Source organism: Mya arenaria, chromosome 3, assembly GCF_026914265.1.
Source record: "Mya arenaria isolate MELC-2E11 chromosome 3, ASM2691426v1".
NCBI lineage: Eukaryota > Metazoa > Mollusca > Bivalvia > Myida > Myidae > Mya > Mya arenaria.
In genome coordinates this window covers 86,562,095-86,583,632 of record NC_069124.1, presented here as the reverse complement: position 1 = coordinate 86,583,632, position 21,538 = coordinate 86,562,095, and the positions used below count along the sequence as shown (strand labels likewise).

General features: G+C 41.4%; 2 protein-coding genes across 6 annotated transcripts in view; both read left to right on the top strand.

The window, feature by feature from the left end:
* The window catches only part of LOC128229082 (neuronal acetylcholine receptor subunit alpha-10-like), a 68,997-nt gene extending 52,974 nt beyond the window's left edge, over nucleotides 1-16,023 (top strand). For 4 of the 5 annotated variants that reach the window (XM_052940739.1, XM_052940740.1, XM_052940742.1 and 1 more), the window contains exons 2-7: nucleotides 462-701; nucleotides 4,736-4,780; nucleotides 11,403-11,512; nucleotides 12,323-12,503; nucleotides 12,725-13,079; nucleotides 14,132-16,023. In XM_052940739.1, coding sequence (XP_052796699.1) covers nucleotides 501-701; nucleotides 4,736-4,780; nucleotides 11,403-11,512; nucleotides 12,323-12,503; nucleotides 12,725-13,079; nucleotides 14,132-14,745 — 1,506 coding nt within the window. In that variant the 5' untranslated portion in view covers nucleotides 462-500 and the 3' untranslated portion in view covers nucleotides 14,746-16,023. The remainder of the gene's footprint in view (nucleotides 1-461; nucleotides 702-4,735; nucleotides 4,781-11,402; nucleotides 11,513-12,322; nucleotides 12,504-12,724; nucleotides 13,080-14,131) is intronic. The other variant, XM_052940744.1, reaches the window with a different exon arrangement.
* Nucleotides 16,024-16,704: 681 nt separating this feature from the next.
* On the top strand, nucleotides 16,705-21,322 carry LOC128226372 (trichohyalin-like). Its single transcript, XM_052936251.1, has 4 exons — nucleotides 16,705-16,926; nucleotides 17,306-18,862; nucleotides 19,466-20,644; nucleotides 20,735-21,322. Exons 1-4 carry the CDS (start codon nucleotides 16,705-16,707, stop codon nucleotides 21,320-21,322), a joined length of 3,546 nt encoding a protein of 1,181 aa, XP_052792211.1.
* The last annotated feature ends 216 nt before the right edge of the window (nucleotides 21,323-21,538 follow it).

Below are 21,538 nucleotides of genomic sequence, written 5' to 3'. Positions count from 1 at the left end.
TAACAATAAACACAAAATAAACCAACACAAATGCATATACATGTTTACACTCAGTAAAATAGTTAAGTGTTAAAAAATAAACACAAACCAATAAGAGAATGGGCTGATTATATTCCGGGCATAACATAAATAATTGAGCCAAAAACTCTAAAACTGGGAATAATGGTATGGGTTTTATTTTGTGGCGAGAGGTAACATTGCCAATCATTCGCTCCGCACTGCAATCATTCTCGTAATTTCTTCTTAAGAATTATACAGTTTAGCCCGCTATTTAGCTTGGCTAATATTCCATGTGAGTAGAAAACAAATGCAAAGCACAACTCGATCATTGCAGCCGTGTCTAATTCACAAACGCTTGTTTTTGAAAATATTGGAGAAGTATATTCAGTTTCAGAGTTATAATTATTTACGCTCTAAAATGATATATTGTAAAAACCTACTCACAGATTAAATGTTTGCAGGTGCTGAGCGTCCCCCAGGGTAATGTGAGCTTGTAAGCCATGCGGGCGATACTTCACCTGCTGTTGTTGGAGATCGTGCAGCCGAGCCTGCTGCTAGTGGCAAGCTTTGTACCCACGGATGAGCAGCGCCTGTTGGACAAAATTCTGGCTGGCTACAACCCCGCCTCCAGGCCCGTCTACAACGCCTCTCATCAAGTCACAGTCAAGTTCGGCATCACCCTTGCACAAATACAGGATATGGTCAGTATTAGCAATACTTCTATCAAAGCGTTATATGTGTTTCCCAATAGTTGCCAATGTGAATGATAGGACAAAGAAAAAAGATAATTCGAAACGTTTTTTTTTTTCGTTAATTGAAACACTATGTAAACAAATCTTAAAACAGATAATTAACACTCATTCCATGCGCCATCTTGTGAAACTACGTGTACATTCATCATTATGGTACAACCTCACATCAACTGCAAAGACACCAAGTCTGTGGAAAAAATACGAGCAAAATGCACCAGCTTCTGAATGTCGAACCTTTTGCATGTGTGACTTCATCTTCACCAATTTCACGTTTAGCGTTTCTTAAACGCTTGAACTGCAAATGCTGTTTACGCATAACATTAATCTCTTGAGACAAAATTGTTAACTAATTTTCTCGCTGAATGCAGGCCATGGTAATTACTGGAAATCATTCTGTCCAAGGTATGGTCGTTAAAACGTCAAGGGGAAAAGAAGTTTAGATCAAGGGTTTCGGGTTTACGTAATTGTTGATGATAATACTGGCAATCAAAGGTAATGTTAAACAGAACAACAAGGTTCCCAGGACACTGTATAAACAGAGCAAATCACGAACATGTTTTGGTTTGCCCTTGAAACCAATAAACAGTGATTTAGAAATACACTGAAGCACTTATAAAGTCAAATATAATTAACAATGGGGAAGAGATTTTCAAGAGCAGAATGGTTTGATAATGACATGATGTATTTTAGTCTGTCAGGAATTGTTATCATCGACTCTCTCGAGCAATCGATTCCATTGTTAATGTTTCATACTGTGTCGTTAAAATGACATGTAAAAACATCTTTATTGTCATGAAATGTAATTGTGTAATATCACGTGGTTCATTGTTTACTTTCTCAGCTATCAAAACGCAGCTATTATTGAGGAAGTTCAGAGTTAGAATAGAATGTTTCAGCATGAAGTTGAACTAAGGTATGCATTCTGGGCAGTCTTTTAAGGCGTCTGTCAATAATTTTTCCTTGATTGATATCATATGTCAATGGGATGTATATTATATCAATATACGGACACCTATAATTGGCAAGTTGATGATAGAGCGCTAAATAATCGCCGCCAGATTGATAGCAAATGAAAATCGCAGTTGCGGCCAGCCGTTATACCAACTCTCTCGCCTGTCTTAGAGAAATTATTATTCCGTGGCACCAAATGAAATATTTGTGTCATATTTCATAATCACATTGATCTTGGTCGTCGCCTTTCATTTTCTAAGAAAAACAAAACAAGGAAGCCAATTGATTATAAACGTATTGTCTTATTGCACTAGTGACTGGTCTATGTTCACTCTGGTTGTCTCCTGCACTACTGACTGGTCTATGTTCACTCTGGTTGTCTCCTGCACTACTGACTGGTCAATGTTCACTCTGGTTGTCTCCTGCACTACTGAGTGGTGAATGTTCACTCTGGTTGTCTCCTGCACTACTGACTGGTCTATGTTCACTCTGGTTGTCTCCTGTACTACTGACTGGTCTTTGTTCACTCTGGTTGTCTCCTGCACTACTGACTGGTCTATGCTCACTCTGGTTGTCTCCTGTACTACTGACTGGTCTATGTTCACTCTGGTTGTCTCCTGCAAGCAATGACAGCAGCATTTGAATATTCATGTAAGTCTCTTCTCCGGTCAGCAACGACAGTGACACATGTAACGTGTTGTAAGTCTTCTCCTGCAACCAAATGTAATGACACATGGAACGCGTTGTAAGACTTCTCCTACAGCCAATTCCAATGACACATGTAACGTGTTAAAAGTCTTCTCCTGCAACCAAATGCAATGACACATGTTACGTGTTAAAAGTCTTCTCCTGCAACCAAATGCAATGACACATGTGACGTGTTGTAAGACCTCTCCTGCAGCCAATTCCAATGACACATGTTACGTGTTAAAAGTCTTCTCCTGCAACCAAATGCAATGACACATGTTACGTGTTAAAAGTCTTCTCCTGCAACCAAATGCAATGACACATGTGACGTGTTGTAAGACCTCTCCTGCAACCAATTCCAATGACACATGTTACGTGTTAAAAGTCTTCTCCTGCAACCAAATGCAATGACACATGGAACGCGTTGTAAGACTTCTCCTGCAACCAAATGCAATGACATATGCTACGTGTTGTAAGTATTCTCCTGCAACTAAATGCAATGACACATGGAACGGGTTGTAAGTCTTCTCCTGCAACCAAATGTAATGACACATGGGACGTGTTGTAAGTCTTCTCCTGCAACCAAATGCAATGACACATGGAACGGGTTGTAAGTATTCTCCTGCAACCAAATGAAATGACACATGTAACGCATTGTAAGACTTCTCCTGCAACCAATTCCAATGACACATGTTACGTGTTAAAAGTATTCTCCTGCAACCAAATGCAATGACACATGTTACGTGTTAAAAGTCTTCTCCTGCAACCAAATGCAATGACACATGTTACGTGTTAAAAGTCTTCTCCTGCAACCAAATGCAATGACACATGTTACGTGTTAAAAGTCTTCTCCTGCAACCAAATGCAATGACATATGCTACGTGTTGTAAGTATTCTCCTGCAACTAAATGCAATGACACATGGAACGGGTTGTAAGTCTTCTCCTGCAACCAAATGTAATGACACATGGGACGTGTTGTAAGTCTTCTCCTGCAACCAAATGCAATGACACATGGAACGGGTTGTAAGTATTCTCCTGCAACCAAATGAAATGACACATGTAACGCATTGTAAGACTTCTCCTGCAACCAATTCCAATAACACATGTTACGTGTTGTAAGTTTTCTCCTGCAACCAAATGTAATGACACATGGGACGTGTTGTAAGTATTCTCCTGCAACCAAGTGTAATGTCACATGTAACGTGTTGAAAGACTTCTCCTGCAACCAACGGCAGTGACACATGTTACTTGTTGTAAGTTTTCTCCTGCAACCAAATGCAATGACATATGGGACGTGTTGTAAGTCTTCTCCTACAACCAACGGCAGTGACACATGGAACGCGTTGTAAGCCTTCTCCTGCAATCCATTCCAATGACACACGGGACGTATGGTAAGTCTTCTCCTGCAGCCAAATGCAATGACACATGGTACATGTTGTCAGACTTCCCCTGCATCCAAATTCAATGACACATGGAACGAGTTGTTAGTCGTATTTTGCAACCCAACAGCACTGACTCATTGATCGTGTTGCAAGTCGTCACCTGAAAGCAACGGCAGTGACGCATGAACCATGTTGTAAGTCGTCTCTTGCAAACAATGAACGTTGGTGTTGTCATTATAACTGCTCCTTATCCACTGCCTGCAAGTGATCGATTTACGAATACTAGTGGGTATTATATTGTATTATTTTTTCTGCTTCAATTAATATTGTCTATGAAAAGCTAAATGTTCAAAAACAACTGTTTACCCCTTTGTAAAAGATCACCAGTACATATTTATTTCTTCTGCTTAATGTCTTTAAGTATTTCTAACCTTTTGTAACTTGGTGTCTTCTGTGAATATATTTGTTTAGATGGCGTTAATGCGCCATAAATTGGTCGTTATCTCTGGTTATTCTTCCACCGGAATTCGCTAAATCGCTTGTTTGGTGGTCATTGTATGCGCGTGGTATTGTCTGATAATTGCCTTATTTGCAATCGGGAGATTCTAACAATATTACAGTTCTGTTTTTGCTCAAAATGCCGAGCAGAGTAGAGCCGTTACGCCAAGTGTATGCATTACATGAATATGCAGGTTTAAGACGTCGGTGAGCAAATCATTAATCGATACATCACTGGTTAACAACACATTTACTTAATATTTCAGGTAAATAAAAAATACAACTACTTAAAATCTATCTAATCCAAATACCTAAGTAACACCTTTATTTTCCATGTCTACAAACGTACAGTGACGGATAGAATTAGTACCTAGCCACTGAAACCTCTAAAATAGCGTAAGATTGCCAATAGAACCATACGGCTATAGAAATAAGCCTCAAAACGAGTTTTGTTTTATCTTCAGGACGAGGTCAATCAAGTGCTGACAATCAACGTCTGGCTGGAACAGGTATATCAGGGGATATTATGTTTTCGAAACACTACGAGTAGTTATAAGGGATGGTAATACAGTTGTTAAACAGTTGTGTTCGCAACAAGCTACAAATATATTAAGAACCGTCTATCACTAAATCATTAGGTAACCGCCTTTTAACGGTCAGAGAAGTTCACTGGGTGTTGAATATTGTATTTATTATATTACAAATACATCTCAATTATCACAATTATAATGAAAAAGGGAACACTTTCATTTGTAAATAGTTCAGAATTAAATGTTCCTGCTTTTAACAGTTTTATTTTACCTGCCTTCCTTTATACATCTTGTGTCACTGTGTTTGAAACAGTGCGTAAGCAGTGGGCAGCCTCCATATTAAACGATTATGATTTTTCATCACTTCATACAACTGTTTGTCAAATAGTTATACGTTCAGAGAAATTGAAACCTCCAAAAATCAACATCATTAACGCGAGAAAAAAAATACATTTTATGGCAATAAAAATGGAAATGCTCATTTTGACAACTACATCACGCTCGGATGCGTGTGATTCGTTTGGCACTTTATCATTTTTTCATCAAGTCGTGAACATTAAAGAGATATCTTAGTCTTCACCTCTCAAGCTGCTGATTGTGCTTAAAGACGATAATCCCGTACTTCCAGATAGAATCATATAATATGTATATTGCGTTTTAAAAAAAGACCCTCATGAAGACAAGACTATCAAATTGTACGACAAATAAAATGATTTTATCTTTAACATTGTAAATCGTCCTTCTTAGAACGGCGAAGTTCGAATGGCCCCTTCATGTGGTGTATGTATTTCCATTTATTTACACTTGCTAGGGTATGTTCGGATGTAGATGGTTTTAGTTCCCGTAATAAACTGTTATAGCAAGAACTAAATAAGACATTTTTCCAAGTTTTTCAATGGACATTTATATTGGTAAATCGGCATCTTGCCTTTCGCCATTTACACAATGAAGTAAATTGATGACCAAGACACAAACGTACATAAACAAATATTACAATTATAAATTACAAACTTACATTATATTAAACAAAATAAAGTGCATATGAAAAACTTGACAATGTAAATAGTATTATTAATCAGCGAGTTATACAATCCATATTATTATTAATCGTTATAGTTTCTGTCATAATCCTTATCATCATTCCATTATCATCACTACTATTATCATTACTATCATTATTGATAAAGAAAAACTAAGAAGCAGCCAATATTTGGAATTTTTCCTCTCAAAATTTCATAGCATCGGAAATAAATCTAGCAACATTGTTGACAGCCTTCACATTTTGACATGAACTTGCATTTAAGTAAGCTATGCCAGTTTGATTTCATTCCATATTCTCTACGTATATTGTATGGCATATATATACCGTAAAATGGCCGGTTAACGTTCGCGAATTGTTCCGTGTTAACCACTTAATTTGTTTTCACGATCATTATCTTGCTATCAAGTGAATATTTGCGTTACGTTTTTGGTAAGATAAATATCATAAGACTGAAAACAGTCTTGAAAGTGCCCAGAACTGCCACCTGTTACCTTTTTTTGGCTGTATAACATTAACAGGTTATCTAGTTATGGTTTGTGAATTCCACCTAGTAAGTAACATACTAACTGGTTAACGTGATAAGATTCGTGTTACCACTTAGCTATAAATGCATTCCAGATTCAGGCGCTAACAGGTTATCTAGTTATGGTTTGCGAATTCCACTTAGTAAGTAACATACTAACTGGTTAACGTGATAAGATTCGTGTTACCACTTAGCTATAAATGCATTCCAGAATCAGGCGCTAACAGGTTAACTAGTTATGGTTTGCGAATTCCACCTAATAAGTAACATACTAACTGGTTAACGTGATAAGATTCGTCTTATCCCTCTTTAGATAGCAGAACAAGAACGATGACCTTTCTTAAAGATAGGAACTATGACGCCTTTACAACAAGCCTCAGGATAAATTCCTTTGTCATAAATATAATTCAAACTCTTAACAGCATAGGGGGAATAGAGTGCTTGGAATCAATGAAAAAATTAGCAACATTACTTTGCATATCAGGACTTTTTGTCTTTTTTTAATTTGAAATGGTTATCAAAATTTCAGTGATCGTAAAAGTGCAGTCTTATTCATCAACATTTAATGGTTTCTGGTTCCAAATTGTTAACATTGTCGAATGAACTGAGGTGTGGAGTTTTTGTTATATCCTTAAAATATTTAATGAAATCATCAATATTGACATCATGACTGCTAGAAGTAGATTTAGCCTTGTATTTGTTTAGATATTTCCAGATAGTTCTGGGGCTATATTTACTCAGAGTACTTAACGTACCTTGATATGAAAAAACACGTTATGTTTTGCATTCAATATCACAAAAGCTAGCTCCAGCACCTAAAGAAGCTAAGCGATTTCTTTTGAGGTGACTCTTACAATTTAATTTTACAATGATAAAATTTATTTTGACAAAGAAAGCATCGTCCAACCTGACTTATTTGCACTCATTGCAAATATGAATTCTGAAATTCTCAAGATATCGGCACAACAAGCTAAAGATTCAGTGCTTGTCGCAGCTATTCAAACTGACATGGCACAGATAGCGAATAATTAAAGAGTGTTTAACGGAACGTTTAGAAGTGTACTTGCGAGGCTACCGGAAGCAACCGCTACTTCCGAAATCAGTAAGCTTCAGACTGAGGTGAAGCGTCTTGGCTCTTCCATAGCGACCGTAAATCAACGACTTGTCGACGGTGCTTGGAATAAAACCGATGATACATCCGTGAGCTATAGTGGTCACGATGCAGGAGCTGACGCTGTTCAGCCAAAAACATACGCCGATGCTATTACGCTGGGAAGTGAAGTGCAATCTAGGAAGCAGGACATGCATACATGTGTAACTTCAGATAACTCCAAAATGACGACACTAATCACACAGGACAAAACGAAATCATTGCCGTCAACAAAGCGACAGGGATCATGAAATAAAAGCCTCTCACTCCGCTGCGCGAGGATTACGAAGAATCTGGATGGCAGCAGGGCGACCAAGAGGTAACGAGTACGATACCTATCGTGAATATAAGCAGGCTAAAGCAAAGTTCAGGAACATTCAGAGACAAAAACAAAGAGAAAGTTAAAACAAATACTTAGATGAACTGAATCGCACCGCAGAGCTTGACTATATATATATAGACAGTTCTGGAAAACATTAAAGAGTAAGATTGGGAAAAACACTGAAATTTGTAACGAACTGATATTTGATGATGTGAAATATTCTGATGAAAATGTCGTTAAAGGCTTCCAAAAATATTTTGAAAATGTGTTCGATCACAACTATCATCTTTCGCGTGAAGATGAAGCAATAAATATGCGTGTACAAGACTTTGCTAGCAATGACAGTCGCCAAGACATAATACTACCAGTTGAGGTCGAATCAGTTGTAAAAACGCTTAAGAAGCAAAAATCACCAGGAATCGACAATATACTAAATGAACATGTCATACACTGTGGGAAAATGCTACAAACCGCCCTCTTGAAGCTGTTCAACTCAGCCCTGCGTAACGAAACAATACCTGAGACGTGGAAGACAAGTATTATAATACCTCTTTATAAGGGAAAAGGAAAAGCAAAGAATGACCCCAACAGCTTCCGGCCAGTGTCGCTATTGCCTTGTTTTTGTAAAATCTTTGAACGAATCTTATTGAACAGAATAAATAATCAAAATGCATCGCCTACAATTTCCGTCGCCACAGCAACAGGGTTTTCAGACAGGACTCAGCTGTCTCACAACCGCCTTCAACTTCCAGGAAACAGTCTACACGCAGATAGAAACCGGAAGTAACGTGTACACGGCGTGTTTAGACCAGAAAGCCGCGTTTGATTTTGTATGGCACACCGGTTTGTTTTACAAACTCGGTCAGTTAGGACTTACTGGAAAATTTCTACGGATCATTATGAGCACGTATGACAATCTGAAATGTGTGGTACGCACAAACGGACTGAACTCAGATATCATTAACGTTCGCAGATCAGTACGCCAAGGAGGAGTACTTTTGACATTTCTCTATCTTGTTTACGTCGATCAGTTGTTACTGGACTTAGAGAATAGCAATAGCGGTTACACGGTGATGTCCGTAAAGGCGGGAAACCCATCATTCGCAGACGACATTGCGCTAGTCGCTGTAGCCCCCCTCTTTCTTCAGATTATGATCGACATTGTTTACAAGTATTGTAAAACTTGGAAGATGGACATTAGTGTTGCCAAATCGAATATCATCGTATTTTCAAAGCGCAGGTCCATACCTGTCGCAGGGATGATATACGGAGACAAATTATTACAACAAGTAAATAACGTGAACCACTTGGGTATAAGGCATGACTCGAATTTGAACTAGACCATGCGGATACAAGATAGGATACAAAAGGCCAGAAACGCCTTCTTCTCTATGGCAGCTCAAGATGTCAACCCGTATGGTGCAAAACCCTTAGTTTGTGTCAATTTGTTTTCAAAGATAGTAAAACCAATTGTAGTATATGGATCTGAGCTATGGTGTAATTTAACTAAACACAACGTGTACTTGATTGACAAATTCCAACATTTCATTGTTAAGAAAATACAGGGATTCCATGTTCGTACAAGGTCAGATATGTGTGAATCAATGGTTGGGTTGCACAAACTTAGTTGTGATGTTACTGTAAGGAAGCTTATGTTTCTACACAAACTTCTAAGCCTAGATTGTAAATGCACCTGTCGTAACATCTTTATTCGACGATACTTGTTATTTCTATCATGTAATACAAACGTGCGGTACGGATTCGTACCCGATATATCTAACATTCTTTGCCAACTTGGCCTCCATTCTCTTATTAATAATGTTCTCATCAATCCTTCTTCGTTACCTACCAAGTTGTTGTGGAAAAGGACTGTCAGACAGCTTGTGTACTAGGTGGAAGCTCACAGTTGGAAACATAGGGTAATGACGGACTCCGACTTTGCCTACTTCAGGGTACTACAGCCTACCATCACTCCATCTATTGTATACAAAGTGTGCAACAGGGCTGATCATAGAAACATGATGCATGCGGTTGCTAAAATATGGTGCCATGGAAATCGATGAACGGACTTGGTCGTCTGTGAACGCTGCCACCTTTAGATATCGGACACAATTGTGCATGTTATTAGCGAATGCAAATCGACAGCCTTATTGGGGTCTCAACTACTGAGCGACAGTTTGTTTTGTGGCAGTGACTTTGTATCAGGGTTATTGAACTTGAGCCAAACTTTGTTTGCGTTAAGGCTCATGGGTGCTCCGATACAGCCATTACTTGAAGATGACGCGAACATGACATTCTTACTGATATCATTTCAGTACATCTCCAAATGTGTTCATGGAGTTTAAGTTGAATATGACACATATGTGACTCAATGAAGAGTACATATGGTAGACTAATCACCCTTATTGGGCACATGTTGTACATATTTGTAATGCTCCATTATAATTTTGAATATTGACTTTTCTATGTGTATATAACATGCATATCTCCTGCAAGGAGGAAATAAAGATATTGAATTGAATTGAATTGAATTGAACATATCGATTAAGATTGATATTTTCAAATACATCTGATCGTTGACCTGTCCTTGAAATTGGAGACTTGTTAGAATTATATCATCCAACTGACTGTAACATGTAATATCAACATTAAGTTGTTCATGGAATCAAATTCAAATATAAGAGAGTTTTCATTTGTATAAACATTTGAATCATTTGGATTACATGAACAAATATATTTATCATTATCCGCCCCCAAAAGGCATTTTTATATCATATATAAAACCATATTATATCTTTGTTGTTTAGATTCGAATATAATGTCTTGAAATACATAATAACCCCACCGCTATTACGTTTTGCTTTTCGGTTGCATGTTAGAAGAGGATAGGAAAAAACCTTCAAAATGATCAAAGTTGGGATTGGAAGTTTTAGAACTCCAAGCTTCCGAAAATATTAGCACACCATATGAGTAAATAACATTAAGGAAATATGCATCATTTAGCAGAGCGATAAAGCTTCTAAATGCAATTGCAGTCTCGAATCTGCGGTTGTTGTGGACATTTGCCATCCTGATTAGTATGGAAATGTTCTTAAAAAAACTGAGCAAAATGTTTCCTTCTTAATCATAACGAACGTTCACAAATTATGTTTCAACTATTACATATACCTTATTGGCTTTAAGTTGATTCTGGCTCAGATAAGGCGTATAAGTATAATTGTGTTATTTTTGATGACAAGTGCGAGATTAAGTATTCAAAAATAGTTTTAACCTCCAGTGATCTTCTGTTTCTCTGACTGAGTCAAGGCGTTCACCCGAACATTTATTACTTAAGATATTTTAAAGCACATGCTGCATACGTTATATGTTTTTGTTGAATTGAAGTGGCTCTCGTTAAGTGGCTCTTAGGTATTGAACCAGAGTTATCGTTAATGAAACAAATCGGCTTCTCTTGGTATACTCAATTGTATTAATATACTTATAAATCATCACGAAATAGTTAATATATCATAGTATGTGTACATTCGATCATAAAAGCACCTGTCACGTGTACCTTTACCACAGGAATGGGTTGACGAGCGGCTAGTGTGGAACCCGGCCGACTATAATGGCCTCCAAACACTGCGCATGCCTTGTGAGAAACTGTGGCTTCCGGACATCGTCCTCTATAACAAGTAAGGACATAACAGGCTGGTACAGATGTTTAATGTTTAACCGATAGCAAACATGTGCATTCATGTAACAATTGTACAAAATGACACTGGCAAATCGCTGTACACCTGATAGGGTTTAGATTATTTGAATTTAACACTGTAACAATCATTTAGACACATTGGCAAGAACAAAACTCATGTTTGCACTTTCAGAAATGCATTAGTTTGATAAATGGCGGAAATGAAATAGCATTTATTAATCATTAATGGCGCCACCGAAATAAACTGTCGTTCCTTTTGGCATTTATAATATGATTGTAATTAGTTGTATGCAGCCTTGACAATTACTTACTCTTTTATTCTGTGGATCTCATTCTGGGACACATATTGAATCACTGAATGGTAAAAACACTACGTTCTGATCCATTGTCTGGTAAATGCAAATATTTAATAAAGGACCGTGGCAGTAGAGAGTTATTGTCCAGAATACCATTGATAGCCAGGGGTGACATTGCTTTCATTGGTTAATGCCATTCAATGAGTTCCAGTACGATTTTCACATCAGACAAAACAGGGTCTGATTCGATTTAGTATTGTCAGGAACCTAGTTTCATCATATAGCGACTGAATACAGTCCGACTTTTATCGCGTCGTTTCTAAGAGAGAAATAATGTATGCCTACCACATAAAGTGAAAAGTGGCATGTTGTGTATCACCTGACAAGCATTATGCATTAATGGTTAAGCATTTGTAATGTACTCTTTTACACAATAATAAACTGACTTGGAAGGAAACACAGTAGTAAAACTTATAATGTGTCCCCGTCTCCAGTGCGGACGACTTCACGACCGGTTATATGCAGTCAAAAGCAATGGTTCACCACTCGGGCGTCGTCTTCTGGCCACCACCCGCCAAATTCCGCTCATCTTGCAAGATCGACATCACATACTTTCCTTTCGATGACCAGCTTTGTAAGATGAAGTTCGGCTCATGGACCTATGATGGCTTTCAAGTACGTTACAATGGATAACTAAGCAATAAAAAGATTTGGAAAATATCAGAATAGTGTTAAACTTGTTTATACTCATCCATTCATGTCGTTACCGTTCTCTGATATCAGACTAGTCGTTTTGATAACATGAAAGAGCACGTTTTGGTTCTTTGTTCTTCGCCACCTTTTCAAGCATTTTGGTATCTCATCACACACTGTACCTACACATCTGTGTGTTACAGGTGGACGTTGTGAACCGATCGGCGGAGGTGGACCTGTCAAACTATGTGTATAGCGGAGAGTGGGAGCTGCTCAACATCAAAGTCGTCCGCAACACCGTCACGTACGCCTGCTGCACGGAGTTCTTCCCAGACGTTACGTTCACCATAATAATGCGACGCCGCACACTCTACTACCTGTTTAACATTATCTTCCCGTGCCTATGGCTCACCATCCTGAGTCTGCTTGGTTTCTGGCTGCCTCCGGACAGCGGCGAGAAGATCACCCTCGGTATTACCGTCCTCCTGGCGTTCTCCGTCTTCATGCTGCTCATAGCGGAAAACATGCCCGCGACATCCGAGTTCGTCCCGCTCATAGGTAGTTTTTACAAATTGCAATTTCTCATACTTTATCTCTTTTTTTCAGATAAAGTCTAGCATTTATCGATTATTGGCATGTACACAAATTTATTTTTACCCGATATAAACTTATAATGTTCATGGAACAGTTCCCCTACAGTGTCCCCTATCATGAGAGGTCAACAAGTTTCATGTGTAGAGAACATTTTTAAATCGTTGACTCGAAATGACCGTGGTCGTTAACAACTCTGGTCAAATATGTCTTGCTCCCTCACATTGACCAGCTCATGTGTGGGTTGAAAGAACGCTTTGCAACTTCTTTTTCTTCTCACCAGCCGACGTATCAGATTGTACATAGCTGATTTTGTATAAGACATGATTTTCCGAAACAAGAAGATGCAACAAAAATATGTTACAATTTGTACGAACATCAAAGGTTCATTTTAGTGTATTTTTCTGCAATTTTAGCAATTATTCTCCCAGATCGTGATATACAATGGAATCACACGTTTATGCTTTCTTTACAAAACAACATAATATGTCTGACACATTTAAAGACGTTTACAGACAGTGCGTCGTTTCAACTTTGCTACCAATATGATTTCTCTATTGATTTGTCATGCAATGATAAAGTATTTCAATATCAGGGCAGTCGCGTGAGATGATTTCATTAGTCCAGCCCTCGGAAACAACCGGAATCTGTCAGAAATAACATCCAAAACACTTCAACGGAAATTGAATAAAATATGAAACGTGCAACTTATTGAACGAGGATATTAATTACCATATTTTTCATTTAAGTGATACATCCCAAATATTGACGTCCTATCCCATATACAACAAGGTCACGGCGAATTGACAGGGTGCTTTCAGTGATCAAATTGTTATCGTTAACTTATTTTAAAACGTTGTACAAAATACTATGGGGTATAGTTGCGGTTTTTTAAAAGAAATGCATCTCTTGGTGATATATTTAGTTTTGGTTAATTGTTATAAATATTTGTACACTTATTTTCAATCGTACTAGACGATTTGGCGAATACTTATGGGAGTTACGAAACTGTGTTTCAGGAATCTATCTGACTGTGACGATGGGTATGACGTCACTCTCGATCATACTAACGGTGTTCGTGCTGCAGCTACATCACGTGGGTCCCCACCAGAAAGGCGTGCCACGTTGGCTCCAGGTCCTCTCCTACGACATCCTGTCCAGCATGCTCTGTATGCGGCCGCGCCTGAACCCCTTCATATACCGTACCTCACACCAACACGACCACACCTTCCAGTATACCGAACCAGTAGAACTGGTTTCACAACCTTACAGAACAAACGGTGTCATAACTCACAAAACTGCCAACCGCGCGCAAACTGTGCCTATCAACCAAAATCATGTGACGTCACCAGTGACGCAAAATGTTTTGCACAATAATCAATTTGAAAATCATTTTAATGCCACCATGGTTGCTCCTGATGGTGAGGGAACACAGAATCGTATTACTTCCTCCTTGAAGATCCTGATGGAAAAACAGGATATAGAGGAGCGGCACCAGGACATCGTGAACGAGTGGCGCTTTGTGGCCTTGATCATGGACAGGGTCCTCTTCTGGCTGTTTTTGTTTGCCGCAGTCATATCGTCAATTGTAATTCTAATAATTATGCCAATGCGGAAACCTGCAATAGAATAAATCTCCATGAGTGTGTGTGCGTGCGTGCGTGCGTGCGTGCGTGCGTGTGAGAGTTTATGCATGTATATAAGACGAATAAGAACAGTTAATGTCATATTTCATAGTACACGTAGTAGTGACGTGGGACTATCGAAGAGCCACCGTGTTGCTTCAAAGGTCGATTGGGACAGGAAACTCCACGCAGGGGTGTTGTACAGTAGGCACATCCATCAACAATATTTCATAATGTTAGTCAAATCCACATGACCGCATTCATTATTGCTCTTTATCATATAACTTTTAGTAATGTAATACTGAGATAGTATTAAAAAGTGTTTAAAAAAGTGAATACTAGCAGCTGAAATACAGCAATTTTCTTATGTTATGACTGGATCTTCACCGTTCGCCCCCGGAGGTAACGGTGGAGGACATTTGCGAGACAAATCAACCGTTGCTCTCAATTTGAACTATACATTTTTGGTGTGATGACTGTTTTGTTATTGTGTTGCAATCCTTAATAATTGTGTTAAATTTACGATAAACATTAGGTTTTTAGATAAGAATATTTTCAACTAAAGCGATTGCATTTGTCCTTGGTCGTTGACGGATTAAACGCACATTTTCTTTTTGGTGTTTAAGTCCTTTGCTTAATTTCTTATACATTGTACCTCATTACAATATTGTTGTCTTTAAAGAAAAAGATAAAGCTTAAGTCACACTAGAGTTACAACAAATCGCCGACATCCATTCATTGGTCTCCTGTTGGTGGCAAACGGAAGCACTTTGGTCAGCATGAGGAAAACGCTGCTCTGCATATTGGTTTTTGAAGCTACTGGGCGTTAATTTGTTGTCCAGTGGTTGGTGACGGAAGTCTTTAATCGGTTGTCCTGGTATAGGTTATAATTCTTTGATGCGACCAGTGACCAGTGCAGCAACGTCTACCTTTACACGACTAAGAGTTGCCAAACACTTACAACATTAACAAACAGCCAGAAATTGTCGGGCGTGTGTGTAGTATAACATCGGAACACACTTTGATTCACTTTTTTATTTTATTTCGATTTAACTTTTTCATACTCGATATTGACTAAAACAATGTATGCATTTTCAGTACATGTAATATATGCTATGACAGAATGGCGTTGCCGTTCGCTTGTTTCAATTGCAGGTACTAACATCTCAGTCTTAATATACTCGTATATTTTTCCAATAATGTTTGTTTGAGTCTATGAAAGATATAATTAGAATGTGTATAATGTATAAATATATATGATTTTATGCATTTTATCTTGTCATGGTTAATCATATGAAATAAAACAACATGCTTTTCCTTCCATTCTTTGTCTCGTATCATTGTGTTGAAGGTAAAATGTTTAAGTCGAACCGTTCTTCGTCCGCATTGCAGTTATATATTTCTGATTTAATTTGATGAACCGCGTTGACAATGGCAATTACATCTCTGAATAACATCGGGGCTACTTTTTTCATACTCAAACGCAATTTGAGTTTACGTACTTCGTCGCTGAAACAATGATATTAAAAAGTAAGAAAGCTGAATGACTTTTGAGCAAATACATCAATTTCTATTTCCCTGACGTCTCATCCCGGAGTTGACGACTGGTTCTCAGACCCGCCTGTACATATTTGATAAAAGGGTCACATTGCTAAAATGAAATTAAATCGAGAAACAATATGAATATCACAGCTCAAGTTCTACAAATTGTAGGAAAACCGTACCAACTTCCTACAAAAAGCGAGCAAACAAGCTTTCAGTGAATGACAAGTTTGAGGGGTTCGAATATTATAATCAGCAAGGCGATGGGCACCTGGACATTCAGCAAGACGATAGGCACCTGGCCATTTAGCAAGACGGTAGGCATCTGGCAATTCAGCAAGACGGTAGGCACCTGGCAATTCAGCAAGACGATGGGCACCTGGCAATTCAACAAGACGATGGGCACCTAGCCATTCAGCAAGACGATGGGCACCTGGCCATTCAGTAAGACGATAGACGATGGGCACCTGGCCATTCAGCAAGACGATGGGCACCTGGCCATTCAGCAAGACGATGGGCACCTGGCAATTCAGCACGACGATGGGCACCTGGCAATTCAACAAGACGATGGGCACCTAGCCATTCAGCAAGACGATGGGCACCTGGCCATTCAGCAAGACGATAGACGATGGGCACCTGGCCATTCAGCAAGACGATATGCACCTGGCCATTCAGCAAGACGATAGGCACCTGACCATTCAGCAAGACGATAGGCACCTGACCATTCAGCAAGACGATAGGCACCTGACCATTCAACAAGACGATTGTCACCTAAAAAATTAGCAAGACGATAGACACCTGGCCATTCAGCAAGACGATGGGCACCAAGCAATTCAGCAAGACGATAGGCACCTGACCATTCAGCAAGACGATAGACACCTGACCATTCAGCAAAACGAAAGGCACCAGGCCATTCAACAAGACGATATGCACCTGAAAAATTAGCAAGACGATAGACACCTGGCCATTCAGCAAGACGATAGGCACCTGAAAAATTAGCAATACGATATACACCTGGCAATTCAGCACGACGATAGACACCTGACCATTCAGCAAGACGATAGGCACCTGACCATTCAGCAAGACGATAGGCACCAGGCCCTTCAGCATGACGATAGGGACCTGGCCATTCAGCAAGACGATGGGCACCAGGCCATTCAGCAAGACGATAGGCACCTGGCCATTCAGCAAGACGACATGCACCAGTCCATTCATCAAGACGATAGGCACCAGACCATTCGGCAAGACGATAGGCACCAGGCCATTCAGCAAGACGATAGACACCTGACCATTCAGCAAGACGATATGCACCTGGCCATTCAGCAAGACGAAAGGCACCTGACCATTCAGCAAGACGATAGGCACCAGGCCATTCAGCAAGACGATAGACACCTGACCATTCAGCAAGACGATATGCACCTGGCCATTCAGCAAGACGATAGGCACCTGACCATTCAGCAAGACGATATGCACCAGGCCATTCAGCAAGACGATAGGCACCTGGCCATTCAGCAAGACGATAGGCACCAGGCCATTCAGCAAGACGATAGGCACTTGGCCATTCAGCAAGACGTTAGGGACCTGGCCATTCAGCAAGACGATAGGAACCTGGCCATTCAGCAAGACGACATGCACCAGGCCATTCATCAAGACGATAGGCACCACACCATTCAGCAAGACGATAGGCAATTGGCCATTCAGCAAGACGTTAGGGACCTGGCCATTCAGCAAGACGATAGGGACCTGGCCATTCAGCAAGACGACATGCACCAGGCCATTCATCAAGACGATAGGCACCAGACCATTCAGCAAGACGATAGGCACCAGGCCATTCAGCAAGACGATGGGCACCAGGCCATTCAGCAAGACGATTGTGACCTGGCCATTCAGCAAGACGACATGCACCAGGCAATTCAGCAAGACGATAGGCACCTGGCCATTCAGCAAGACGGTAGGCACCTAGAAAATCAGCAAGACGATAGGCACCTGGCCATTCAGCAAGACGGTAGGCACCCAGAAAATCAGCAAGACGATAGGCATCAGGCCATTCAGCAAGACGATAGGCACCTAGCAAATCAGCAAGACGATAGGCACCAGGCCATTCAGCAAGACGATAGGCACCAGGCCATTCAGCAAGACGATAGGGACCTGACCATTCAGCAAGACGATATGCACCTGGCCATTCAGCAAGACGATATGCACCTGACCATTCAGCAAGACGATAGGCACCAGGCCATTCAGCAAGACGATAGGCACCTGGCCATTCAGCAAGACGATAGGCACCAGGCCATTCAGCAAGACGATAGGCACTTGGCCATTCAGCAAGACGTTAGGGACCTGGCCATTCAGCAAGACGATAGGGACCTGGCCATTCAGCAAGACGACATGCACCAGGCCATTCATCAAGACGATAGGCACCAGACCATTCAGCAAGACGATAGGCACCAGGCCATTCAGCAAGACGATGGGCAGCAGGCCATTCAGCAAGACGATAGTGACCTGGGCATTCAGCAAGACGATGGGCACCTGGCAATTCAGCAAGACGATAGGCACCTGGCCATTCAGCAAGACGATAGGCACCTAGCAAATCAGCAAGACGATAGGCACCTGGCCATTTAGCAAGACGGTAGGCACCCAGAAAATCAGAAAGACGATAGGCATCAGGCCATTCAGCAAGACGATAGGCACCTAGCAAATCAGCAAGACGATAGGCACCAGGCCATTCAGCAAGGCGATAGGCACCTAGCAAATCAGCAAGACGATAGGCACCAGGCCATTCAGCAAGACGATAGGCACCAGGCCATTCAGCAAGACGATAGGGACCTGGCCATTCAGCAAGACGATGGGCACCTGGCCATTCAGCAAGACGATAGGCACCAGGCCATTCAGCATGACGATAGGCACCAGGCCATTCAGCAAGACGATAGGCACCTGACCATTCAGCAAGACGATAGGCACCTGGCCATTCAACAAGACGATTGTCACCTGAAAAATTAGCAAGACGATAGACACCTGGCCATTCAGCAAGACGATGGGCACTAAGCAATTCAGCAAGACGATAGGCACCTGACCATTCAGCAAGACGATAGACACGTGACCATTCAGCAAAACGATAGGCACCAGGCCATTCAACAAGACGATATGCACCTGAAAAATTAGAAAGACGATAGACACCTGGCCATTCAGCAAGACGATAGGCACCAGGCCCTTCAGCATGACGATAGGGACCTGGCCATTCAGCAAGACGATGGGCTCCTGGCTATTCAGCAAGACGATAGGCACCAGGCCATTCAGCAAGACGTTAGGGACCTGGCCATTCAGCAAGACGATAGGGACCTGGCCATTCAGCAAGACGATAGACACCTGACCATTCAGCAAGACGATATGCACCTGGCCATTCAGCAAGACGAACGGCACCTGACCATTCAGCAAGACGATAGGCACCAGGCCATTCAGCAAGACGATAGACACCTGACTATTCAGCAAGACGATATGCACCTGGCCATTCAGCAAGACGATAGACACCTGACCATTCAGCAAGACGATAGGCACCAGGCCATTCAGCAAGACGATAGGCACCTGGCCATTCAGCAAGACGATGGGCTCCTGGCTATTCAGCAAGACGATAGGCACCAGGCCATTCAGCAAGACGTTAGGGACCTGGCCATTCAGCAAGACGATGGGCTCCTGGCTATTCAGCAAGACGATAGGCACCAGGCCATTCAGCAAGACGTTAGGGACCTGGCCATTCAGCAAGACGATAGGGACCTGGCCATTCAGCAAGACGATAGACACCTGACCATTCAGCAAGACGATATGCACCTGGCCATTCAGCAAGACGAACGGCACCTGACCATTCAGCAAGACGATAGGCACCAGGCCATTCAGCAAGACGATAGACACCTGACTATTCAGCAAGACGATATGCACCTGGCCATTCAGCAAGACGATAGGCACCTGACCATTCAGCAAGACGATAGGCACCAGGCCATTCAGCAAGACGATAGGCACCTGGCCATTCAGCAAGACGATAGGCACCAAGCCATTCAGCAAGACGATAGGCACTTGGCCATTCAGCAAGACGTTAGGGACCTGGGCATTCAGCAAGACGATAGGAACCTGGCCATTCAGCAAGACGACATGCACCAGGCCATTCATCAAGACGATAGGCACCAGACCATTCAGCAAGACGATAGGCACTTGGCCATTCAGCAAGACGTTAGGGACCTGGCCATTCAGCAAGACGATAGGGACCTGGCCATTCAGCAAGACGACATGCACCAGGCCATTCATCAAGACGATAGGCACCAGACCATTCAGCAAGACGATAGTGACCTGGCCACTCAGCAAGACGATGGGCACCTGGCAATTCAGCAAGACGATAGGCACCTGGCCATTCAGCAAGACGGTAGGCACCTAGCAAATCAGCAAGACGATAGGCACCTGGCCATTTAGCAAGACGGTAGGCACCCAGAAAATCAGCAAGAAGATAGGCATCAGGCCATTCAGCAAGACGATAGGCACCTAGCAAATCAGCAAGACGATAGGCACCTGGCAATTCAGCAAGACGATAGGCACCTAGCAAATCAGCAAGACGATAGGCACCAGGCCATTCAGCAAGACGATAGGCACCAGGCCATTCAGCAAGACGATAGTGACCTGGGCATTCAGCAAGACGATGGGCACCTGGCCATTCAGCAAGACGATAGGCACCTGGCCATTCATCATGACGATAGGCACCAGGCCATTCAGCAAGACGATAGGCACCTGGCCATTCAGCAAGACGATATGCACCTGGCCATTCAGCAAGACGGTAGGCATCAAGGCGATAGGCACCAGGCCATTCAGCAAGACGATGGGCACCAGGCCATTCAGCAAGACGACATGCACCCGGCCATTCAGCAAGACGATAGGGACCTGGCCATTCAGCAAGAAGATGGGCACCTAACCATTCAGCAAGACGATGGGCACCTGACCATTCAGCAAGACGATAGGCACCTAGCAATTAACAGGCTGCCAAGTGAACTTTCTTTTATAAAGTAGGAGATAAGGAATTTGTACTAAAACTGTAGGAGTTTTACATACCTTTGGGCATAACTTTGTATTACTTACAGACATAAATTGCCAACTAGAATACTTCTTGACGAGATTGCATAGACTGGTCTTTTGACTCTCATACATATTTCACCTTGGTGTGATCATGAAGAAAACAGCCTTATCCTCCCAGTCTGCACCCCCAGTCTGCACAGTCTCATCAAG